The 18,700-nt window shown below is 34.5% G+C and overlaps 1 protein-coding gene across 9 annotated transcripts in view; it reads left to right on the plus strand.

The window, feature by feature from the left end:
* Nucleotides 1-16,979, plus strand: part of LOC117204296 (diacylglycerol kinase theta) — a 41,239-nt gene extending 24,260 nt beyond the window's left edge. For 4 of the 9 annotated variants that reach the window (XM_033441552.1, XM_033441555.1, XM_033441556.1 and 1 more), the window contains 12 exons: nt 4,257-4,388; nt 4,459-4,593; nt 7,683-7,800; nt 7,883-8,070; nt 8,526-8,738; nt 8,818-8,952; nt 9,243-9,417; nt 9,817-10,136; nt 10,304-10,592; nt 10,939-11,098; nt 11,432-11,539; nt 15,567-16,979. In XM_033441552.1, the coding sequence (XP_033297443.1) occupies nt 4,257-4,388; nt 4,459-4,593; nt 7,683-7,800; nt 7,883-8,070; nt 8,526-8,738; nt 8,818-8,952; nt 9,243-9,417; nt 9,817-10,136; nt 10,304-10,592; nt 10,939-11,098; nt 11,432-11,539; nt 15,567-15,680 (2,087 nt within the window). In that variant the 3' untranslated portion in view covers nt 15,681-16,979. Of the gene's footprint in view, nt 1-4,256; nt 4,389-4,458; nt 4,594-7,682; nt 7,801-7,882; nt 8,071-8,525; nt 8,739-8,817; nt 8,953-9,242; nt 9,418-9,816; nt 10,137-10,303; nt 10,593-10,938; nt 11,099-11,431; nt 11,540-12,483; nt 12,785-15,566 lie in introns of those variants that run through there. The other 5 variants (XM_033441554.1, XM_033441561.1, XM_033441559.1 and 2 more) reach the window with 2 other exon arrangements.
* The last annotated feature ends 1,721 nt before the right edge of the window (nt 16,980-18,700 follow it).

Below are 18,700 nucleotides of genomic sequence, written 5' to 3' on the forward strand. Positions count from 1 at the left end.
CGTAAAAACACGTAACTTCAAATTACATATAAAAAGCATGTATGATACTATATCATCGATTAAACGTTAATTAAAACGACGGTATTAAATTGATGACATATTTTTTATTGGAATACTCACAAAGCATGTAGTATGATAATACTATAAACATTATGAAAACCACGTTTTATTCCACATACTTAATATCAAAGTTTTATTGTCGTCTACGTCAATGTTAAAATGTTATTTTTTTTTATTATGTGCATTACAATCTTATTATGGCTTTACGTCATTGCAAAAACAAAAAATTTGAAAAGACGCCACAGATGGGTATTATTGTTTAAAATATTTAAGAAGCAGTACAAATTATCGTTGCATAATATGATAAAATATCTCGTTACCGAGCATTGCTAGGAGTAGTGTGAAAAATTAAAGAAGATTTTAGTAATTTAATAACTCAATAACTTTTTTATTTGTCTAATAATTTTTTAATTCAAATTTGATAATTTAATAATTTCTAATTCGTCAAGCTGTCGTCTTTAAGATTCTTATGTGGGTGTTATTATTATTATTATGTCTTTGTACAGGGTGGTTGGTAACTGGTGGTACAAGCGGAAAGGGGGTGATTCTACATGAAAAAAGAAGTTGAAAATATAGAATAAAAATTTTTCGTTTGAGGCTTTGTTTTCGAGAAAATCGACTTTGAATTTTCGCTCGGTACGCGTGTGGTACGTTATAACGGATCTCACTGTAGATCGTTGTCTCGATGGAAAAATAAAAAAAAAAAAATTTTATTCTATATTTTCTACTTCTTTTTTCGCGTAGAATCACCCCCTTTCCGCTTGTACCACCAGTTACCAACCACCCTGTATAAAGCTACATGATTCAATACTTTTTTCTAAATTCAGCATATTGAACTAATGCATTTTTCTTGCTTTTGGCGTACATATATTAGGAATACATTATCGTTTTACTAAAACCTTGATCTGTATCGAATATGCATATACTGCTACATAATCGATACGATAAGATCGTTGAACAAACATTAAAAAAATTACAAATCGACTTGTGTAAAGATATTTCAATGTTTTTATAAATTTAGCACAGTTTATTATTTGGATGGATATTAATTCTATCAACTTTAATTCCATTTTACGAATCGGTGCACGATAAAATTAGGTAACGCGAATTTAACTCCACCCTTCTGTGGCATAATTTCGTCTAAAGCTGAATTAATTAATACTAATACTATCCGACATATAATTAACGAAACCATAACTATTGTTATAAAAGAGCAAATAATAATTAGTCTAACAAAATATTTCTCAAAGATTTTTCACACGAATTAACTATGATATCTTCATAAGTACATTACCAATTTGTTTCAAGAAGTACAATGAATATTTTTTTTATTGTAATAATGAAACAAACTGAATCATGCCGTGTTATCTCTCTGCTCACAACTACCAAAAGAATTATTATTTTTAAAAGTAGCGGATAATTAATGCAACTAAAATACCCTTCAAAGATTTTCTATACAAACTAACTTCCTTAATAAACATATTATCAACGTTTCAAAATATAAGGAAGATTATCATATTAAACGAAATAAACTCAATCAGGTTATTTATTTTGTCTCTACCTACACCTAACGATACAATTATCATTGAAAAGATAGTAAATAATAATTAACCTAATAAGAAATCCTTCAAAAGCTTGTTTATATGAATTAATCTTCTTAATAATGTATCGTATAAAATAAGACATAATCGCGTCATTTATTTTTCTCTCCAACACGTAAAATCCCGTGTTACAACTACACGCTAATATTTTCTGATGACGCATATTAACCGGGCGATTTACATTTCAACGGGCGTAGGATGCAATCGAACGATTGCAAAAAAAAAAAGAAGAAAAAACGAAGAAAAAGTCGTATCTCACGTTACGTTGATCTCTATGAATGTTTGTTATTTCGTTCTCTTTAACATTTACGTTTCTAGCATGTGTGTATGTGTTGCTTCTCGGTGCATGTACTGTCACACACACACACACTCAGCCCTCTGGATGCTATGACGAGTACCCGTGACGCTTGTCACAACACTATGCAGTGCAAATGAAGTTGCAAGAATGCTACTGTGAATAAATCTTCCTATCATGTGTGTTCTGCAAACCCATCGTGCCCGATGGTAAGAGGTGTCACTTATTATTCTTCGAACTTTCTTTGAAAGAAAATGTGAAAGTGCCAACATTTTTGCATTGTAGCGCAGTATATGTAACACCTTAGTTCGTTCCTTTTCTATCCGCCTTCGTTCCTTTTTCTTGCCTTAATACATCTCACATGAGTATGATCATTGCAGTAATTATCGCACAGAAACAATGCACCTTGTAGAACGTCTGAAACATTTAGTGCATAATAATATCGTATCCGTTCTCTTATCTCGACTCGAGTGGAATTATGCCGATTTAAATGTGTCGAACGCGTTAATTGTAATTCTACTAATTTTCCTTTTCAAGAATTATCGATACGATATCAATGTAACATTGAACGATATCAATATTATTCGATGACTGATCCGGAAGATTGTAATCAAAATTCATTAAAGAAACGAGAAGGAATAGAAATATCAAATTTATCAAAATTACGACACGGACTCGCTTTAAGTTTCTTCCTTGTTTATTACTTGCATAAAATAAACGAAACAGGCTTTTACAACTGCTTCGTCTGAGATACATAAAATAGCCTCGAGACAAAATTATGCGCTAAAGTTTCAGAATATCTCACATCGTAAGCTTCACTGATATTACGTAATCCAAGCCACCATGTGTCGATATCAAATTGATTCAGTTCCGTATACTAGCGCTTCAATAATAGCAATAATACCAATCCGTAGTACCTTTGGTACAAACGTCCAAGTCGGATGACACGTTTGATCCACTGTACTTCCGTATGATTCCCGTAAAAGAACTTTGAACCCGGAAAGTGTCATAGCTACTTTCTATAGATGCTTTCTTACCATACACCATTAATGTTATCTGAGTAATGATTGCCAAGCGTATAAATATATTTATATATATATATTTATATATATACGTATATATGTATATATATATACATATATTGCATCTTTTAATGGTAGTTGAAAAAAAACAATAAACGATACGATGCATTTATCTTACACCTAAGTACAGTAGTGTTTGCTTAAATTACAATAAGTCGAGAATTTGTATCGTAATTCTCAGCACACGGGTATAGTGATTTCGTTCTGGAAAAACTCTTGAATGTGTTGACGAAGAAAAAGAAATAAATCCAGCGACAACAAGGGAGAAAGATATGACAATAGATCATTCCATAAGTAATATGGTTATTTGTATAACGTTACAACGTAAAAATTATATCGTATTCATTGGCGAATAATGTGTTGTCTGAATTTGTTAATAACAAATACGAAAAATTGTATAGTATAACTAGCCGAAGAATGACAGATAGTTAGTGTTCGATTTTAGAAATTCAGAATGTAAGACAAAAGACGAAATTACTTATGGGGAGACCTTTTCTTGCACGGTAATTTACCAAAGCTAATTCGATACTAATAAATCGACGAGTTGAAAGTTTTCAATTCTAGACTTCTTTTTTATAATTTCATAATTCCTTTGTCAGATACGGTAATTATAATGAACAATCTCTCATCCGTAATCTTCGCTAGTAATTTACTAAATAATACAATTTACCATTAAACTTGCCACTGTCAAGCAAGGGTATTTATTAATATTAGTAACTCGTAACCTGTGACTTGTGTAAAATTGTTAACAATATCAGTTCGATCGTGCAAGAGTCCCCCGATATATTTCTCCCTTACTCTCGCTGTAATTAATTCGTTCCTCGTCGATAAGTTTAAGCTACGATCGCAGCAATGCGTTCTTCGACGAACCGTCCCGTTCTTCTTACTAACAAAAGATCTGAAGAACGACGTGGCAATTGTCGTAAGTATCTTCGTATCTGTTTCTCGCGACGTATTCGTGAAAACGTTAAGTTGATAGGAAAACGCATTCGCTGTAATCGTAGTCTTAAACTACACTGGCAGAGGGTAGAGTATGAGAGAACGAGCTCGAAACACCGAATAGACGTTCCAGTTAACCACCGTAACAACTTTATTGGAATTTAAACGTGCGCTACTGTATCGCGATGTGCTGTACGATGCTATTAAGTTCACCAGCTGATACGTCAGTGAGCCTGACTCGCCTAAGCTACAGGAACGAACGTCCGATTTCTTTTACAGCGCGAAGCATATCGGAAGAGTTTAGCAGCGGAGATACAAGGTATCGTGACAATGGCGAATCAACGAGTAGCACGCACAGTCGTGATCCGCGTTCTCCAAAGGAGAAAGAAGATAAAGAAAGAGGTGACGAAGGTATTTCAATACGTTTCATGTGACTGATCCTCCATGGTCGACCTGTTACCGATCTCCCTTATTTCTATAGAGATGGTCAAGGTGTACGACGGCGACAATTCCCTCAGACGACGGATATTTCGCGTGATCTCGGTGCCCCGGCAAGCTACCACCGAACAGGTCCTGACATCAGCACTTCGTGCATTTCATATTACGAAAGATCCTAGTACGTATGAGATATCTTCTCTTAACCTTGTAGCCGCGACTGATTTTCATATCGGAAAATCATATTCGTTGTAACCGTAGTCTTAAATTACACTGGTGGTGAGTATAAGTTCGAGGCACTGAGTAGAGATGATTACATTTACAACTGTAACAACTTTATTTTTAAGGAATTTAAATGTACGCGTATCATAACGCCTTGTAGGAATTTTCTGTACAAAAATTGTTTAAAGTTATGCGGATTTGTCATAAGAAAAATAACGTGATCTGACGAAATTTGCAGAATTAATAGATATATTTATTAATGGAACACGTAGATGCGATTTGAGCATCGCCCACGACTGGAAGATTAATCTTTTCGCTCTGGATACGTCATAGAGGAACAATCGAAAGTATAAAATATAAAACTACAAATTGTTAAGCTTTATAATTATCAGAACGACATATGAATCGTTATGTATCTTCCTTATGTATATTCGTCAAATTTATTATACGAGGAGCATTATATTAACTATGTTAACCAATAGGTGAATAACTGTATCCAAAATCCATACGAAACGACTTGTTTTAAAATTTGGAAAACTACATAGTTGTTGAAGCACATCGAATAAAAATGTTGCCGTGCAAGGTAACATGAAAGACAACGTGCATACGAGCATTGTTTATAATCTTGGATTGCATGAAAATATAATATTGTAGCGCTGGATGATTACGTTACGGTTTCCTCGTTAGTAAATAGCGAATATTTACGCATTTATGAGAAATTTAAAGGTACAGGAACCTACAGAGTATGTACTAAATAATATACAAGTATACAGATATGAAGTATTTAAAACAAGATACTTATTATAATATTTAGTAAGTGAAAGAAATTTCTATATATGTTTCATTTCCTTAGTAATTTTCATGAAATTATGAATTTGCATGAAGATCAACAGTCTGTTCATTAGTGCTATTAACAGGAGATAATTAATGAGGAACACGGAATATTTCTAATATTTTAGTTTCGTGTTTGATGAGTCTTCCTTTTTTGGATACAAGACTTGACGAGTTAAAAGTGTTTCTTTTATTTTACTCTTTTATGTAATCCTTGACTCTGAAAATGGAACACTTGTAGTACACTGTGCAGTGAAATGGTAATAATTAATTAACAGTTTTTACTAATAAAGTTAGAATATGGCAAAAAACTATGACAAACGAAAATGCTATGACAATCGCGGTTTACCTCTGTTGTACGAATGTTAGTTTGTTTATTCTCCTTATTAGGAAAAGTTCAGTCATAATTTAACACATATAAAAAGTTAAACAAATTAATTCTGTATCACGAATATGAATTAAACTTTGCTCTAGACTATGAGAAATGGGTTTCCTCTAAATATATATTTTCATTTCAATCTATAATAGAACGAAGCGTTATTATAAAAATGAGATTTCAGAATGAATTGCATCTGTGTTAACGTGGCCTACTGTATTTATCTTTGTTGTGTTCTTTGAGTTTTTCCATCGATAACAAATTGTTTAACTTTGAGAAACACACGAAATAATCGTTATTGACATGTCCCGTTTTTTGTTCCAATTTTTTGCCACTGATTTCGTTAACACGAAAATAAGATTCGGGACAGATTCAAGTCAAAATGATTCGAAGACCGCAGCAGGATTAAAGGAAAGAAAAGAAATAATCGTAAACAAGTTTTGCCGCAAATTTATGTTAATAACTTTCAATTAGGTTTACATGTATATTTGTTATCAGCAATTCTAATCATTTTATCAATGTTATATAACGAATAAATGTGTGACTATCGAACAGATTTTCAAATAAATATTATACTGTCAGGGAGAGTATATTCGTCGAGAGTATATCGATAAGGCTTAACACGCTGTGAATTGTTTAGAAAAATGATGTTTTTGGGAACAAATTTGCACGCACGTATGTGCGTCAATAGCATTTACGTGAACTCAATCTGTCGGATGTATCTATACGCCCACAGTAACAAAACAGTTGACCATTATATTTTACTCCTACGTAAAGATCAAACTGACAACTGCAAACAGAATAGTTTTGTATCAATGGAATTGTTCTCCTGTCATATATTTCATGCTAAATGTTTGTCTCTCCCTCTATCTGCAAACTCAATTAGAGATGGAATCCCGTTAATTCTAAACTGTGAATAGATGAAAAAAGATATAATATTTCTATATTCGATCATGCTATTGTCCTGAGTGAACAATTAAAGATATTATTTAGATTTCAATCTCATACCACTTGATTTCGGAATGTTGCGATTAATTCAAAAAGATCATGACGTATTAATTACAATAATATTACAATTATTCTATTTGAAGCTTAGCCATTACAAAATATTTTGCTATTATTCGAAAGTAGAAAATATTCTATTTACCATCGATTGAACAAAGTGAATAGACATCAAAAATTTAATAATTGCTGTGTTACTACGACTTCTTAATAATAGCTTCACGCAATATCATATAATGGAGAAAATCTTTATTGTAATCGGTGATGAAAAATTTACATTTTGAAATTGAAATCCCCTTGCAAATAAATACAAAAAGATACGTTCTCTCTGAAAATTTTCACTTACTTTCATTGAAATTCATTTCAAGGATTATCTCGCTCCAATTGAAAGATTATATTTCTTTCATCTGTATTTTAAATAATTACAATTACATTCCCATTATATATATTTCGTAATCATATTTCACTTACATTTCTTTCGCAATTATATTTATATATATATTATATTTATATCACAATTATATTTCAAATGTATTCTCTATAATCTAATCTGATTTCTGTATTTCTATCCAATTTCTCAATTAATATTATTAATAGTAAATATGTAACAACGATACTACACATCTCATTATAGCTAAAACAAGAAGAAAGTAAACAAATACATTGCAATTATATTCCAATTATACCTTCTATGATCTAATCTAATTTCTGTATCTCTATCTAATTTTTATATTTATATTGTTAATGGTAAATATGTATTAATGATAGTACACATTGTATTATAATTGAAACAACAAGAAGCTTAACAGTACATATTTCTATTTCCTCAAAAAATTCAGCCAACTTTTACCTCACCGACCTGTATGCCACGGATGAGACTGAATTATGCGATCCAACTCCGGTTCTAAACTTGAATCGCAAAGAGGGCAAACGTCCGGCTGTCTTCTTACGGTTCAAGTAAGTTTCAATCTAGAAACTTTGCAATGTGTCCCAACATAGCCTATAGAAAATCGATTGAAATATGACCTGATAATTTCAGGGATAGCGAAAGCGGACAGGTACGCGTCTATCCAGGCAAACTACAGGTGTCAGAGTCGTTCTGTATGGTATCTGTCACAGAAGCAACAACTGTTGCGGACTTAATCGAAGAAGCGCTTCAGAAGTTCGGTTTGCAAAATTTTAAATCGGAAGATTACAGATGCAGCGAGATTCTTCTGGATCGCGGTGGTAAATCTCAAATTCAATCTGAAATTTTAACTCGCTATATGAAAAATTGCATTCAAAGTAGAATTGATTAGTTAGTAAACATTATCGGCGATGGAACTAGACTCGAGTAGGTATAATTATATCTTAAGACATATACGTCTGAAGATATAATTTCATTGTTCGTTCCTTTCCAGGAACGTATTTTGTTATATCAGATGAATTCATATATTCGTGCGCATTTTTGTATATCTGTTGAAAACAGATATATAAAAGTTATTTTACAGAACTAGAATTTGAAAGCCACAAGGGAAAATAATAATTACCGTATTTTAAATTGAAATAGATCTTGACTTCGTATTTTTATTGTTGCTTCGTTATAACTAAAGATATTCATAAACTTGTGGATTGATTCGACGCTATTTGATAATTATAATCAGATATAATTGTATACAAAAATTATTATTACGTTTATCTAGTCACTGAAAGAGTTTTGGCTCGTGACGAGAAGCCATGGGAAATCATGAAACAACTGGGCCAAGATTCGATCAGGCAAATGGAGTTGATGCGATTTTACCTTCAGCTGAAGCAAGATCCCCATGGCCCTAATTTAGCTTTGTTCGTCGGCAATTTGCCACCAAACCTCTCTGAAAGGTGTTACGAAAACATGTTGACCGAGTTCTTAGGCAAAGGTAATTCTTTCAATATCTAAACGATACTTCACGATAATTCATTTCACGTGTAACGATCGCTTGTTTCGAATATTTTCAGAAAATAAATTCTCCTTTATCGGTCCAATATACTATGAATATGGCTCGATGGTAATCATTTACGAGGACTCGAACAAGGCAGTCACGGCGTTGTATACATTGAGAGAATCAAAATATGAGGATAAACATCTTTTAGGTATTTTTATTCTATCTAGTTTAATTAATTCATTGGCGTGCACAGGCTACCTGTGGTTTCTTGGTAAAATGTAATTTATTAATTCTCATTCTTTCTAATGTTTCGCACTTCACACGTTGGAAAACTGTAAATGAGAATTACGAACAAAAAACAAAATGTTGAGAAAAAATTTAGTAAGATATTCTGAAATATCTAGCGTTAAAATATTAATATGGCAATGAGTTAACATTATACATGTAGGTATAAATACTTTTTGTACTATAGTCGCCTTAATATTTTTGTTGTTGTAGTCATGCTATTACCAAGTATCGAGCCAAGCATGGTGCCCCCAGGGGTACAACCTTTACTCGTTTTCGTGAACGTGAAATCTGGCGGTTGCCAGGGACTTCAATTGATCTCCAGCTTCCGAAAACTTTTGAATCCGTATCAGGTGTTTGATCTCGACAATGGAGGTCCACTTCCTGGGTATGCAAAGAACAAACTATACAATTCTAAAAGTGTTTGATAGCTCACTTCTGAATTAACAGGTAGATACTCGTAATATCTATCTGAATATACTTACTTAATATTTACCTACAATTTATGTTAAAAATACAATGTCATATCTATTTTGTAATTTATAATATACATTGAATATTATAGAATACTTTGTTGGCAGTTTACCAGATTTTAGAAGTATTATGAAACAACATACCTTAAGAGTAGTTAAAATGTGCAGTTGTAAATGAATTAAGATTGATTTGGAAAGATCTGGTAGAATTGAAATCGTTTAATTAAAATTTTCTAGAAGTAAAAATAGAGAAGAATTTAGTTCTAAGATAGTAAGTATAGTAATTTAATATAATCATCATCGTTGTATTGCAGTCTCTACGTTTTCCGTCACATAAAGGATTACAAAATCTTGGTTTGTGGTGGTGATGGAACGATAGGATGGGTCCTGCAATGTTTGGATAACGTGGGACAAGACAGTGAATGTTCCTCACCTGCTTGCGCCATCGTTCCCCTAGGAACCGGAAACGATCTCGCGCGTGTCCTGTGCTGGGGTTCCGGTTACACCGGCGACGAAGATCCCTTGAATTTACTCCGAGACGTAATCGACGCGGAGGAATCCTTATTGGATAGATGGACTGTAGTATTTCATACAGAAGACAAGGAAGATAAGCAGTCGGCTACCAATACAGGAGGTGAGTAACATTAAAAATAATTTCCATCGTCAACTAAAGAAATTACGAAGTTGATTTGACACGTAAAAATTATAAATCACGAAACATTATGAAAATTATAATACGCTATGAATACGAAGGTGTCAAATGAATATGAAATACGAATATTTTATACGTAAATATTACAGGCGCAGGTGCTACTAGCGAAGACAATACGCAAATACTCGTGATGAACAACTACTTTGGTATCGGTATCGACGCCGATTTGTGTTTAGATTTTCACAACGCAAGGGAAGAAAATCCGAACAAATTCAAGAGCAGATTGCGTAACAAGGGAGTATACGTGACAATGGGTTTACGAAAAATGGTGAAACGGAAACCGTGCAAAGATTTGCATAAAGAAATTCGATTAGAAGTGGACGGCAGAGTCGTTGAATTACCTCAAGTCGAGGGAATAATTATCCTAAACATTTTAAGGTGATTCATTCATTAATAATTTAATAACGTTTATGCAAATTCCTACCTTTTTTTGGAACACTACCAAAAAGATGAAACCTAAACAAGGATTTGTTTCACTCACTATTTGAACAAGCGTTGTACTTTGAACATGTAACATTTGTCACAAATTATGCATAAAAATCCACGATCTAATAATAATTATCTAAGTAGGGAGTTTATTAATCCTTCGATGTTTTAATAAAATGTCGATGAATTGAGAATTAATGACTTAGAGTTCAGATAATAATTTTTTTATCGGCAAGATAAATATCACATATACAAAGAATGTACAATTAAATTTCATTTAAAATCTATTATATTGTAGTTGGGGTTCTGGGGCAAATCCCTGGGGACCAGATACGAAGGAAGATCAATTTTATACACCGAACCACGGAGATGGAATGTTGGAGGTAGTTGGAGTTACAGGTGTAATACACCTGGGACAAATTCAATCTGGTCTTCGCACAGCTATGAGGATAGCGCAGGTGAATTTAAATCCTGTTCTTAGCTTTGTTAGGACATTTTGCAATACATAATGCAGCCGTAGATCCCAATTGAAACGAAAATTAGAAATAAGATCTTCGTTGTATATAACGTCGAATAATTAGGACGATAAAAATACTCAGTGTGTACATATAGCATAATATACGTATGTACTATGTGTTTCAAAATTTAAATACTTGTTACTTTAAGCTTTGAGTTTCCAACAAATAATAGTATTAAGCCTAATGGCAAGTATGAGCAAGTAATTTTTTATTTTATAAATATAATATGATACAGTGATATGACGCAAGAAATTGGTTTTGAATGTTTCATAGGGAGGACATATAAAAATTTATTTGCACTCTGATATACCAGTACAAGTGGACGGAGAACCGTGGGTTCAGAGTCCAGGGAATATTGTAGTTTTGAAATCAGCGCTAAAGGTAATCTTTTTACAGGCACTCGTAATGAACCCATAATTCTATCGAAATACAGAACGGAACGGATGCAACGCATCGAAGAAATTTTTTAATTTTCCGCTCTTCTTCTATCTCATTTTTACACGTTACATATTCACGGAAATTGTGTCACATTTGTAAGTATAGTTTGTTTGCTGATTCGCGTAAATCAATTTAATGGAAACTGAGATATCGATCTATTTTCTGATTTGACATTCATGAACGCCCACGCGCGCGAATAATACCAAGCGTAATCTTTTTAACTGGAGTATAAAACTATGAATTATTTATTATTTCTTCGGATACACAGCCCCTAACGTTTTCCTAAAGATCAGAACTGCAGCCTGGATTTCGTCCACTCGTCTTGAAACATTGAACTTTACTGACATTTCAAATTCAGACCTACAATCTATAGAACGATCCCCAGCTACTCGATGAATCTCTGATTATCTAAATTTCATTGTTTGACATTTCAAATTATCAAACTGTTCGAATTGACAAATTTCGAGCGATAAATTATACATTCAGTTTTTATAAATTTACAATTTTACGTCAGATAAGATAATCAGCTAACTTGTAATTCATCAAATTTACGTGACTTCGTTTATTTTACTACCAATTTAATTACTATTATTAATTTACGGTCTCTAAAAATTTGGCTAATCATATTACTTCAAATTTACAAGAGAACTCTGATAGCCCATGAAATTTCGATAGAACGATGGGGCCTATCTATCTATTTGTCGCACGTTGACTCTCTGCAGGATCTTGCATCTTTACCTGCACTATCTGCTAGATCTAACTTGCCATGACGCTCTACTCAGACACCATAAGAGCGTGATCCAACCGCTGGTGTCCGGCAGCGCATGCATTCCCACCCCTAATCGCACACAAAAACTAATGTCTCCTTGTTCCTTTGTTCGCTCCAGGCTACCATGTTGAAGAAAAATAAGATCAAGCGTCGGAATACCGAACCTTCGATTCCACCCGCTAATGGGGTGGGGAGCAAGAGCACGGACGAGTGTAGCAACAAAAGCTAGAACGCAGTTTCTGCGGTCTATGTCGATCGATTAGACACGAAATTTTCAATTAGTGCTCCGCCTAGGCTCCACCTAGTATCGTGTACTATTGCTGCATACGATACAGGGGAGTTTCGGTGCGATCATTACGATAAAACACAAACACACACGTACATGTACTTCCTGTGTAGTAAAACTCCATTCGATGTTTCCGCCGCATGTAGCTCTCTGTGCCAGTATCGTCGATGTGTGTGGATGGACGATAAATTTTTGGACAGCGTCAAAGTCTCCTGACTCTCAAGATTACATTTCCAAGGCCATCTGGTTTCGAATAGAACCAGAAAGTTAGGATCAAGGTTCCATGACTTCCAAGAGATCTTCTTTCCGATCGAAAAACCGGTTACCAGAAAAATTGAAACGCAATTTAATTCCGTGGCATTGACCGTAGCATTGGTTGTATTACCAGAACCGTCGTAATAACGAATTCGTAAATTGTTACAGAAACTTGATGAATTTGCAAATACATTTTTATCCGGAGGTTTTTGCCATTCCGTATTTTGATGCTTTGGTCGTCGATGGTTCTAGCGTTGAATAACGTATTGAGTATCAGGAAGGTTTTAAGATCTTAAGATTTTTCTCTTATCTGTATGATTTTGATAATAGTTTTAAATTTTAATTAAAGTTATTTACTTCACGCATGATGTAATGTCGAATTTGTTGACTCAACGTTGTCAGATCTTAGCGTCCAAGAATTTATCAATTACGCTCACGCCTAAATGTTCAGCGCAATTCAAGCTTGCCGTAAAACAGTGTTGTGAAAAGTTAAAGGTTCGACAAAATTTTATCAATATTTTAGAAATATTATATGATAAGCAGTGACAATCATCCTGTACTTTGAAGAAAAATGAAAGAAAATATACATATATATTCAGTGTGCAGTTGAAAGCTATATACAAGTGAGCAGGAAATGATTGATTGTAAAAAAAGAGAAATGAATATACAGAATAAACTTACTTTGTTCGAAGCTTAATTTTCGGAAAACATCGAATTTAGAAATGTGCTACCTATATATATATACAGTTATGGCTATAAGTATAACTTTCGATCGCATCCTGTATATATTTTAAAAATCTTATAAAACCTATACATTTTCGCAACACCGTACATGATTTTATTATTCTCGTTCTTTCAAATGGTGTTTCCCAGCTTCAGTAATGAACGCTCGAAGGATCTTACACATTTTTTTAAAAGAGTATGATTTATTTTATCGAACCATCATTTCTAAGTAATATGTGAAATATATTGAAGTATAAAAAGAGTCTCATTAGCAAAATCTCCAGCTTATTAATCGGTAGGCGCGCTTATTTTTACGTTAGATATACAGGGTGTTTTTTCAAATGATATTTTTCTAAAACACGCAATCCATGTATTTACACGTGCTTTCCTCATCTTTCATACGCTAAATGTTGCAAAGTTACATCTTTATCTTTACTATCTACCTTTTATCTCTAATCTAATCGTTTTTACACGCAAGTGCCTCAATATTTCTTTATAATAAAATTATCAATTGCATAAAAAGATACAACATATGCTTCAGCGGAAAAAAGAAGGGAATTGAAGATTATCTTCAATCTTTACAATACCATTTCCGATGCAAACACACGATACACTTTCTGAAGTCAGTTTGTCTTTTTTTAATACAATTTTATTTTCAACCTCTTACGTTCTAAAATTATCGCTTAGCTCAGTTGTATGAGACAGCCTGTATATATTTTGCTTACACTTTTGCTTATCCGAAATTTATCCATAGTTTGTTTCCATAATCTCCAAGCGGAAATTAAGGCAGATAATGAGCTAAACGATATTAATCGTATCGTTAATCAATCGTTTAAAACCCCAACATCTGAACATTGACCCTTCGAGCGTCGATTAATTTTTCATTTTACTTTTACAATAGAACTCTATTTATCTGAACTCCGTTTATTGAAACGAAATTTTAATCAATTAACTATGGAAAGAAATCATTTACGTAATTACTTCAACTCGCACAAATTGAACTAATGTTATTTGCAAAATTGCACAGGCTACAAGTTGCAAGTATTCTACGCGAACACTCGATATATAATTGTAAAATCATGCGACAAAAATTGTTAATTCGTTAATATCATCAGTCAGCAAATAATTTTGCAAGAGAATTCCTTTTATCAGAACGAGAAATTCTGCCGGTCCGAAAGTATTGGAACACCTACTATATATATTCATTACAGAACTCTAACAAATTTCACGTCATCCGTTTTTCTAATTAATCGATTAATATAATTTACGACAAGTATTAATTAATTTTACATATGATTCGAATAAAGTAACTGAAAACTAAAGCAATGAAAAGTCAATGGGTATTCTAGTACTTCAGTTTCTTTTTTTTTTTTTTTATTATTTAATTTGTACTTTACAATTTGTCCAGCTGGACATTCGGTAAATTATACTTCAGTGGTTGCAAAAAGTACCGACGTACGTCCTTATCTTCCAATGGCGCGTATTTTATCAAGCTCTGTATGTTTCATTTCCATAGCGTGCAATTTTTCCAGTCATACGAACGTATCATTAAACGATAGAAAATGAAATAACACTTGGATCTAATCGACCAGCATGTAAATTCTCTAATAAGTACAACGATGTGCGAGTTCTTTTCGTGTGCGCCGTTGTGGCCGGTATTACAATAAAGCGAAAAGAAAAGTAGAATTAAAAAAATCACCAATCTCTGTTATACGAACTAAAGAATTAATCTTTACCATTGTCGGTTCAGATAAATAGAAATCTACCGGACTACTTGTTTCATTGGCATCCTTATCTCTCAGTGTTTTGGCCCGTGGAATGTTCTAGCTGCGTTTAACCGAACATGTCGTTTCACTTTGGTCACTTGGCATTGACATATTACAATCTCTATATTTGTTCCTTTGTGCGCGCCCCCTTGTGATCCTGTCCCTTCCTAGGCCACGATGCTGAAGAAGACCAAGGGTAAAATGAAACGGCGTAACACAGAGTCCAGCATGCAGCTGGCACTTCAGGCCACGTCCTCGAACGATACGGAGTCTGAAATCTTCTGAGTGAGCGAATGTTGTCCCTCGTACAACCAGAACGAGGATGCCACGCCATGAGTACCACATATTTTATGAGTACCACGCACACGCAAGCGGCACGGTTTTGACACAACACGCAACAAACGAAATCGGCCTCGAAATTCGTCTGACCACGGTCACGCACTGTACGAACTTATACGTAAGCACAAACAGAAACAGCAGCAACACGTATATACCACATATGCGAGACATAGTACACATACACAGAACAGAATCTACACACGTACGTGAATACAATTGTCTTTGATCACAAAAGAAAAAAAAGAAAAAGACGCAAGTAGAACCGCTCCAGGAATAAAAGTAAAAAAGAAAAAAAAACAAAAAAAGAAAATATGCCAGGATAAATCACGACGCGCTGCGAACTGAAGCTGTGACTGTTAAGAACAGAGAAGAAAGGAAGGAGGAGAAGAAGAAGAAGAAGAAGAAGAAGAAGAAAAAGAAGAAGAAGAACGAGAACAAAAATGCTCGTCCAATGGACAACTTCATTATAAACTCAAGTAATCTTTAATGTCCCTTTCCGAGTTGCTAGAATGAAATAACTAGATCTCATTTTTAAATGTTAATAATCATTATATAGCATTGTACGTAGCTTTGATCGATATTTTTTTAGTAAAGAAAAAAGCGAGAAAACAAACCAGAGACGAGGGTGAAGAGAAGAGAGCGAGAGCGAAAGACGAGAGTGAGAGAAAAACGTGTCGTGCGTATGTAAAAGAAGAGAGCGTGAGAGAGAGAGAGAGAGAGAGAGAGAGAGAGAGGATGAGTGAGAAAGCGAGCGAATCAAATAAAAAAAAAAAAAGAGTGAAAGAAGGAGTTATACGCGATAGAGTAGTAAAAAAAAAATCACGAGACAAAGTTACCAAAGAAAAGCAACAGTATTGAACGAAGTTTCTCCCCTGTTTATTCGCTTGACAGCCATACATTGCGCATTTACGTTGTATAGTTGGTTATTTAGTCCCGAAAAGCGATCAAAGGAAGTGAACTGTAAACTGTACATGACATTTCGTATGGTATTTTACTAAGTCACAGTAAGTATCACGATACGAAACCCGTAATCACGAATATCGAATAAATACAAAATCAGTTGTTATTAATATAATATATATATATTAAAAAATATAAATATATATATATATATACATAAAATATTTATGATTAAAAATATTAATATATTTACAAAAGAGTAATGTATTAGTATTACGATTTTAAGTTGTGATAACTGTTGTGCGTCTGGCTGCTGGGCAGTCTGGAATTTATAAGAAAGAAAAAGAAACAAATACCAGTGGCAGTCAGTTACACATTTCATAGAATACGAGATAATAAAACAAAACAAAGGAAAAAAGAAACGAACAAAGAGGAACGAAAACGTGGAAACGAGAGAAAACTTATCGGAGAAGGAAAAGGGTGAAGATGTAACGCGTTTGGTAGACGTTAAAACGGCGGTGGAACGTTTTTGCCAACTCGTCTCGACTGTAACCGAGAGCACGACGATTTCATACGATTTTCCGAACAATTCGTCGAAGCTGAAAGAGATGTTCGAGGGCGACTTGGCAATGACGTTCCCCATTTTCTGGCTCCGGCAAAAAGCTCTTCTCAAGAAGAAAGAATTTTTGCCGCAGCCACCGGTACGCAACACATTCCACTGATGACGTGGTTCGAGAGCAAAAATGGACACACATGTACATTTCTAAACTATGCCAAAAGGAACTTCTAACGTGTTAACACTTTCAACGCTGTTTGAATCACCTCTCGATACGCAGGGCCGGTTCTGGTTGGAGGAAAAGCAAGAAAACCAAAAAAGAAATAGCAGAAGGAGAAGATTGGCGAAGCGTTTACAGAAACGTCGAGCTTTCCAGAAACGATTTGTATACGCAAAAAGAAAAAGGAAGACAGTGAATTTTGAAGAGGGGCTGTTCGATTGACTGTAGGGAGTGAACGAACGCATCGTCGCGGTCGTATATAACGTCGTGGATCGTGTTCATATTGGACCTTTCATTGGCATCAATTCGATTAAGAGACAATTCTGGTGCCAAACAGTTGTATATAATACTGTAAATGTAGGACTAAAAACGAGAGAAAGGAGAAAAGAAGCGAAACAAACGAATCGTTATTCCGAGTGGCGGAGAAAAGATGCTGTTCGTTACATGCCGGACATTTAAGGAATAGAAGAAACGATCGTCCCTGTTAGGAATATTAATACTAAGGGAATGGTTTTTGGGGGGGGGGAGGGGAAGAAGATAAGCAAAATGAGAGAACAAAGATAGAAAGGAAGGGAGATTAAAACGTGTCGCGCGCGTTTCGATCGATCGAAACATAGCAATTCGATCAATTCGACAATTCGTTTCGCGCGCGAACCGTCGCGTCAAAAGTACGGAAAACGTGTCAAATGGTAATAGAAGATGTGCGCGAGGTCTTTTAATTTTCCGTTTTTCGAGACGAGACGCTTGTAGAAATACGCTCCTGCATCTCTTATAGCTACTTTGTAGGTCTTCTCAATCATGAGGTATCCGATCGCACGGAGAAAAAAAAAGAAGAAAATGAAGAAACATTTCGCCAGAGCACATGCAAAATTTTCCTTCAACCGGGAGACCGGTCATTGCCGGATGAGACTATGGTCTCCCATCTGTACGAAACGATTCCCGACAACCTGCCAATGATGCATGGGCTTAGTCGGTCATGGTCAACATCCGGCAGACATGAGCATAATCGACGTATCGGCGGCAGATTGAAATCGCGAGTCCGTTTGTTAATCTGACCAAAAAAAAAAAGCTCTAGTGTATTCGCTGTTGCTATAAACCAAAAAAAAAGATGATAGAGGAACCACATTAAGCTATGAACAATCTACGTATAATGAATGTATGTGCTATGGAAAACAAAAAATACGCTAGCTGTTACGACTGAATTCGTTTCCTGTCCTTTCGACACACGTATACACACACACGCACACAGATACACGCGGTTACACACAGAATACACGGATGAAGATCACG

The sequence above is a fragment of the Bombus bifarius genome, unplaced genomic scaffold (genome assembly GCF_011952205.1).
Source record: "Bombus bifarius isolate JDL3187 unplaced genomic scaffold, Bbif_JDL3187 scf7180000007977, whole genome shotgun sequence".
In the NCBI taxonomy this organism is placed as follows: Eukaryota; Metazoa; Arthropoda; class Insecta; order Hymenoptera; family Apidae; genus Bombus; species Bombus bifarius.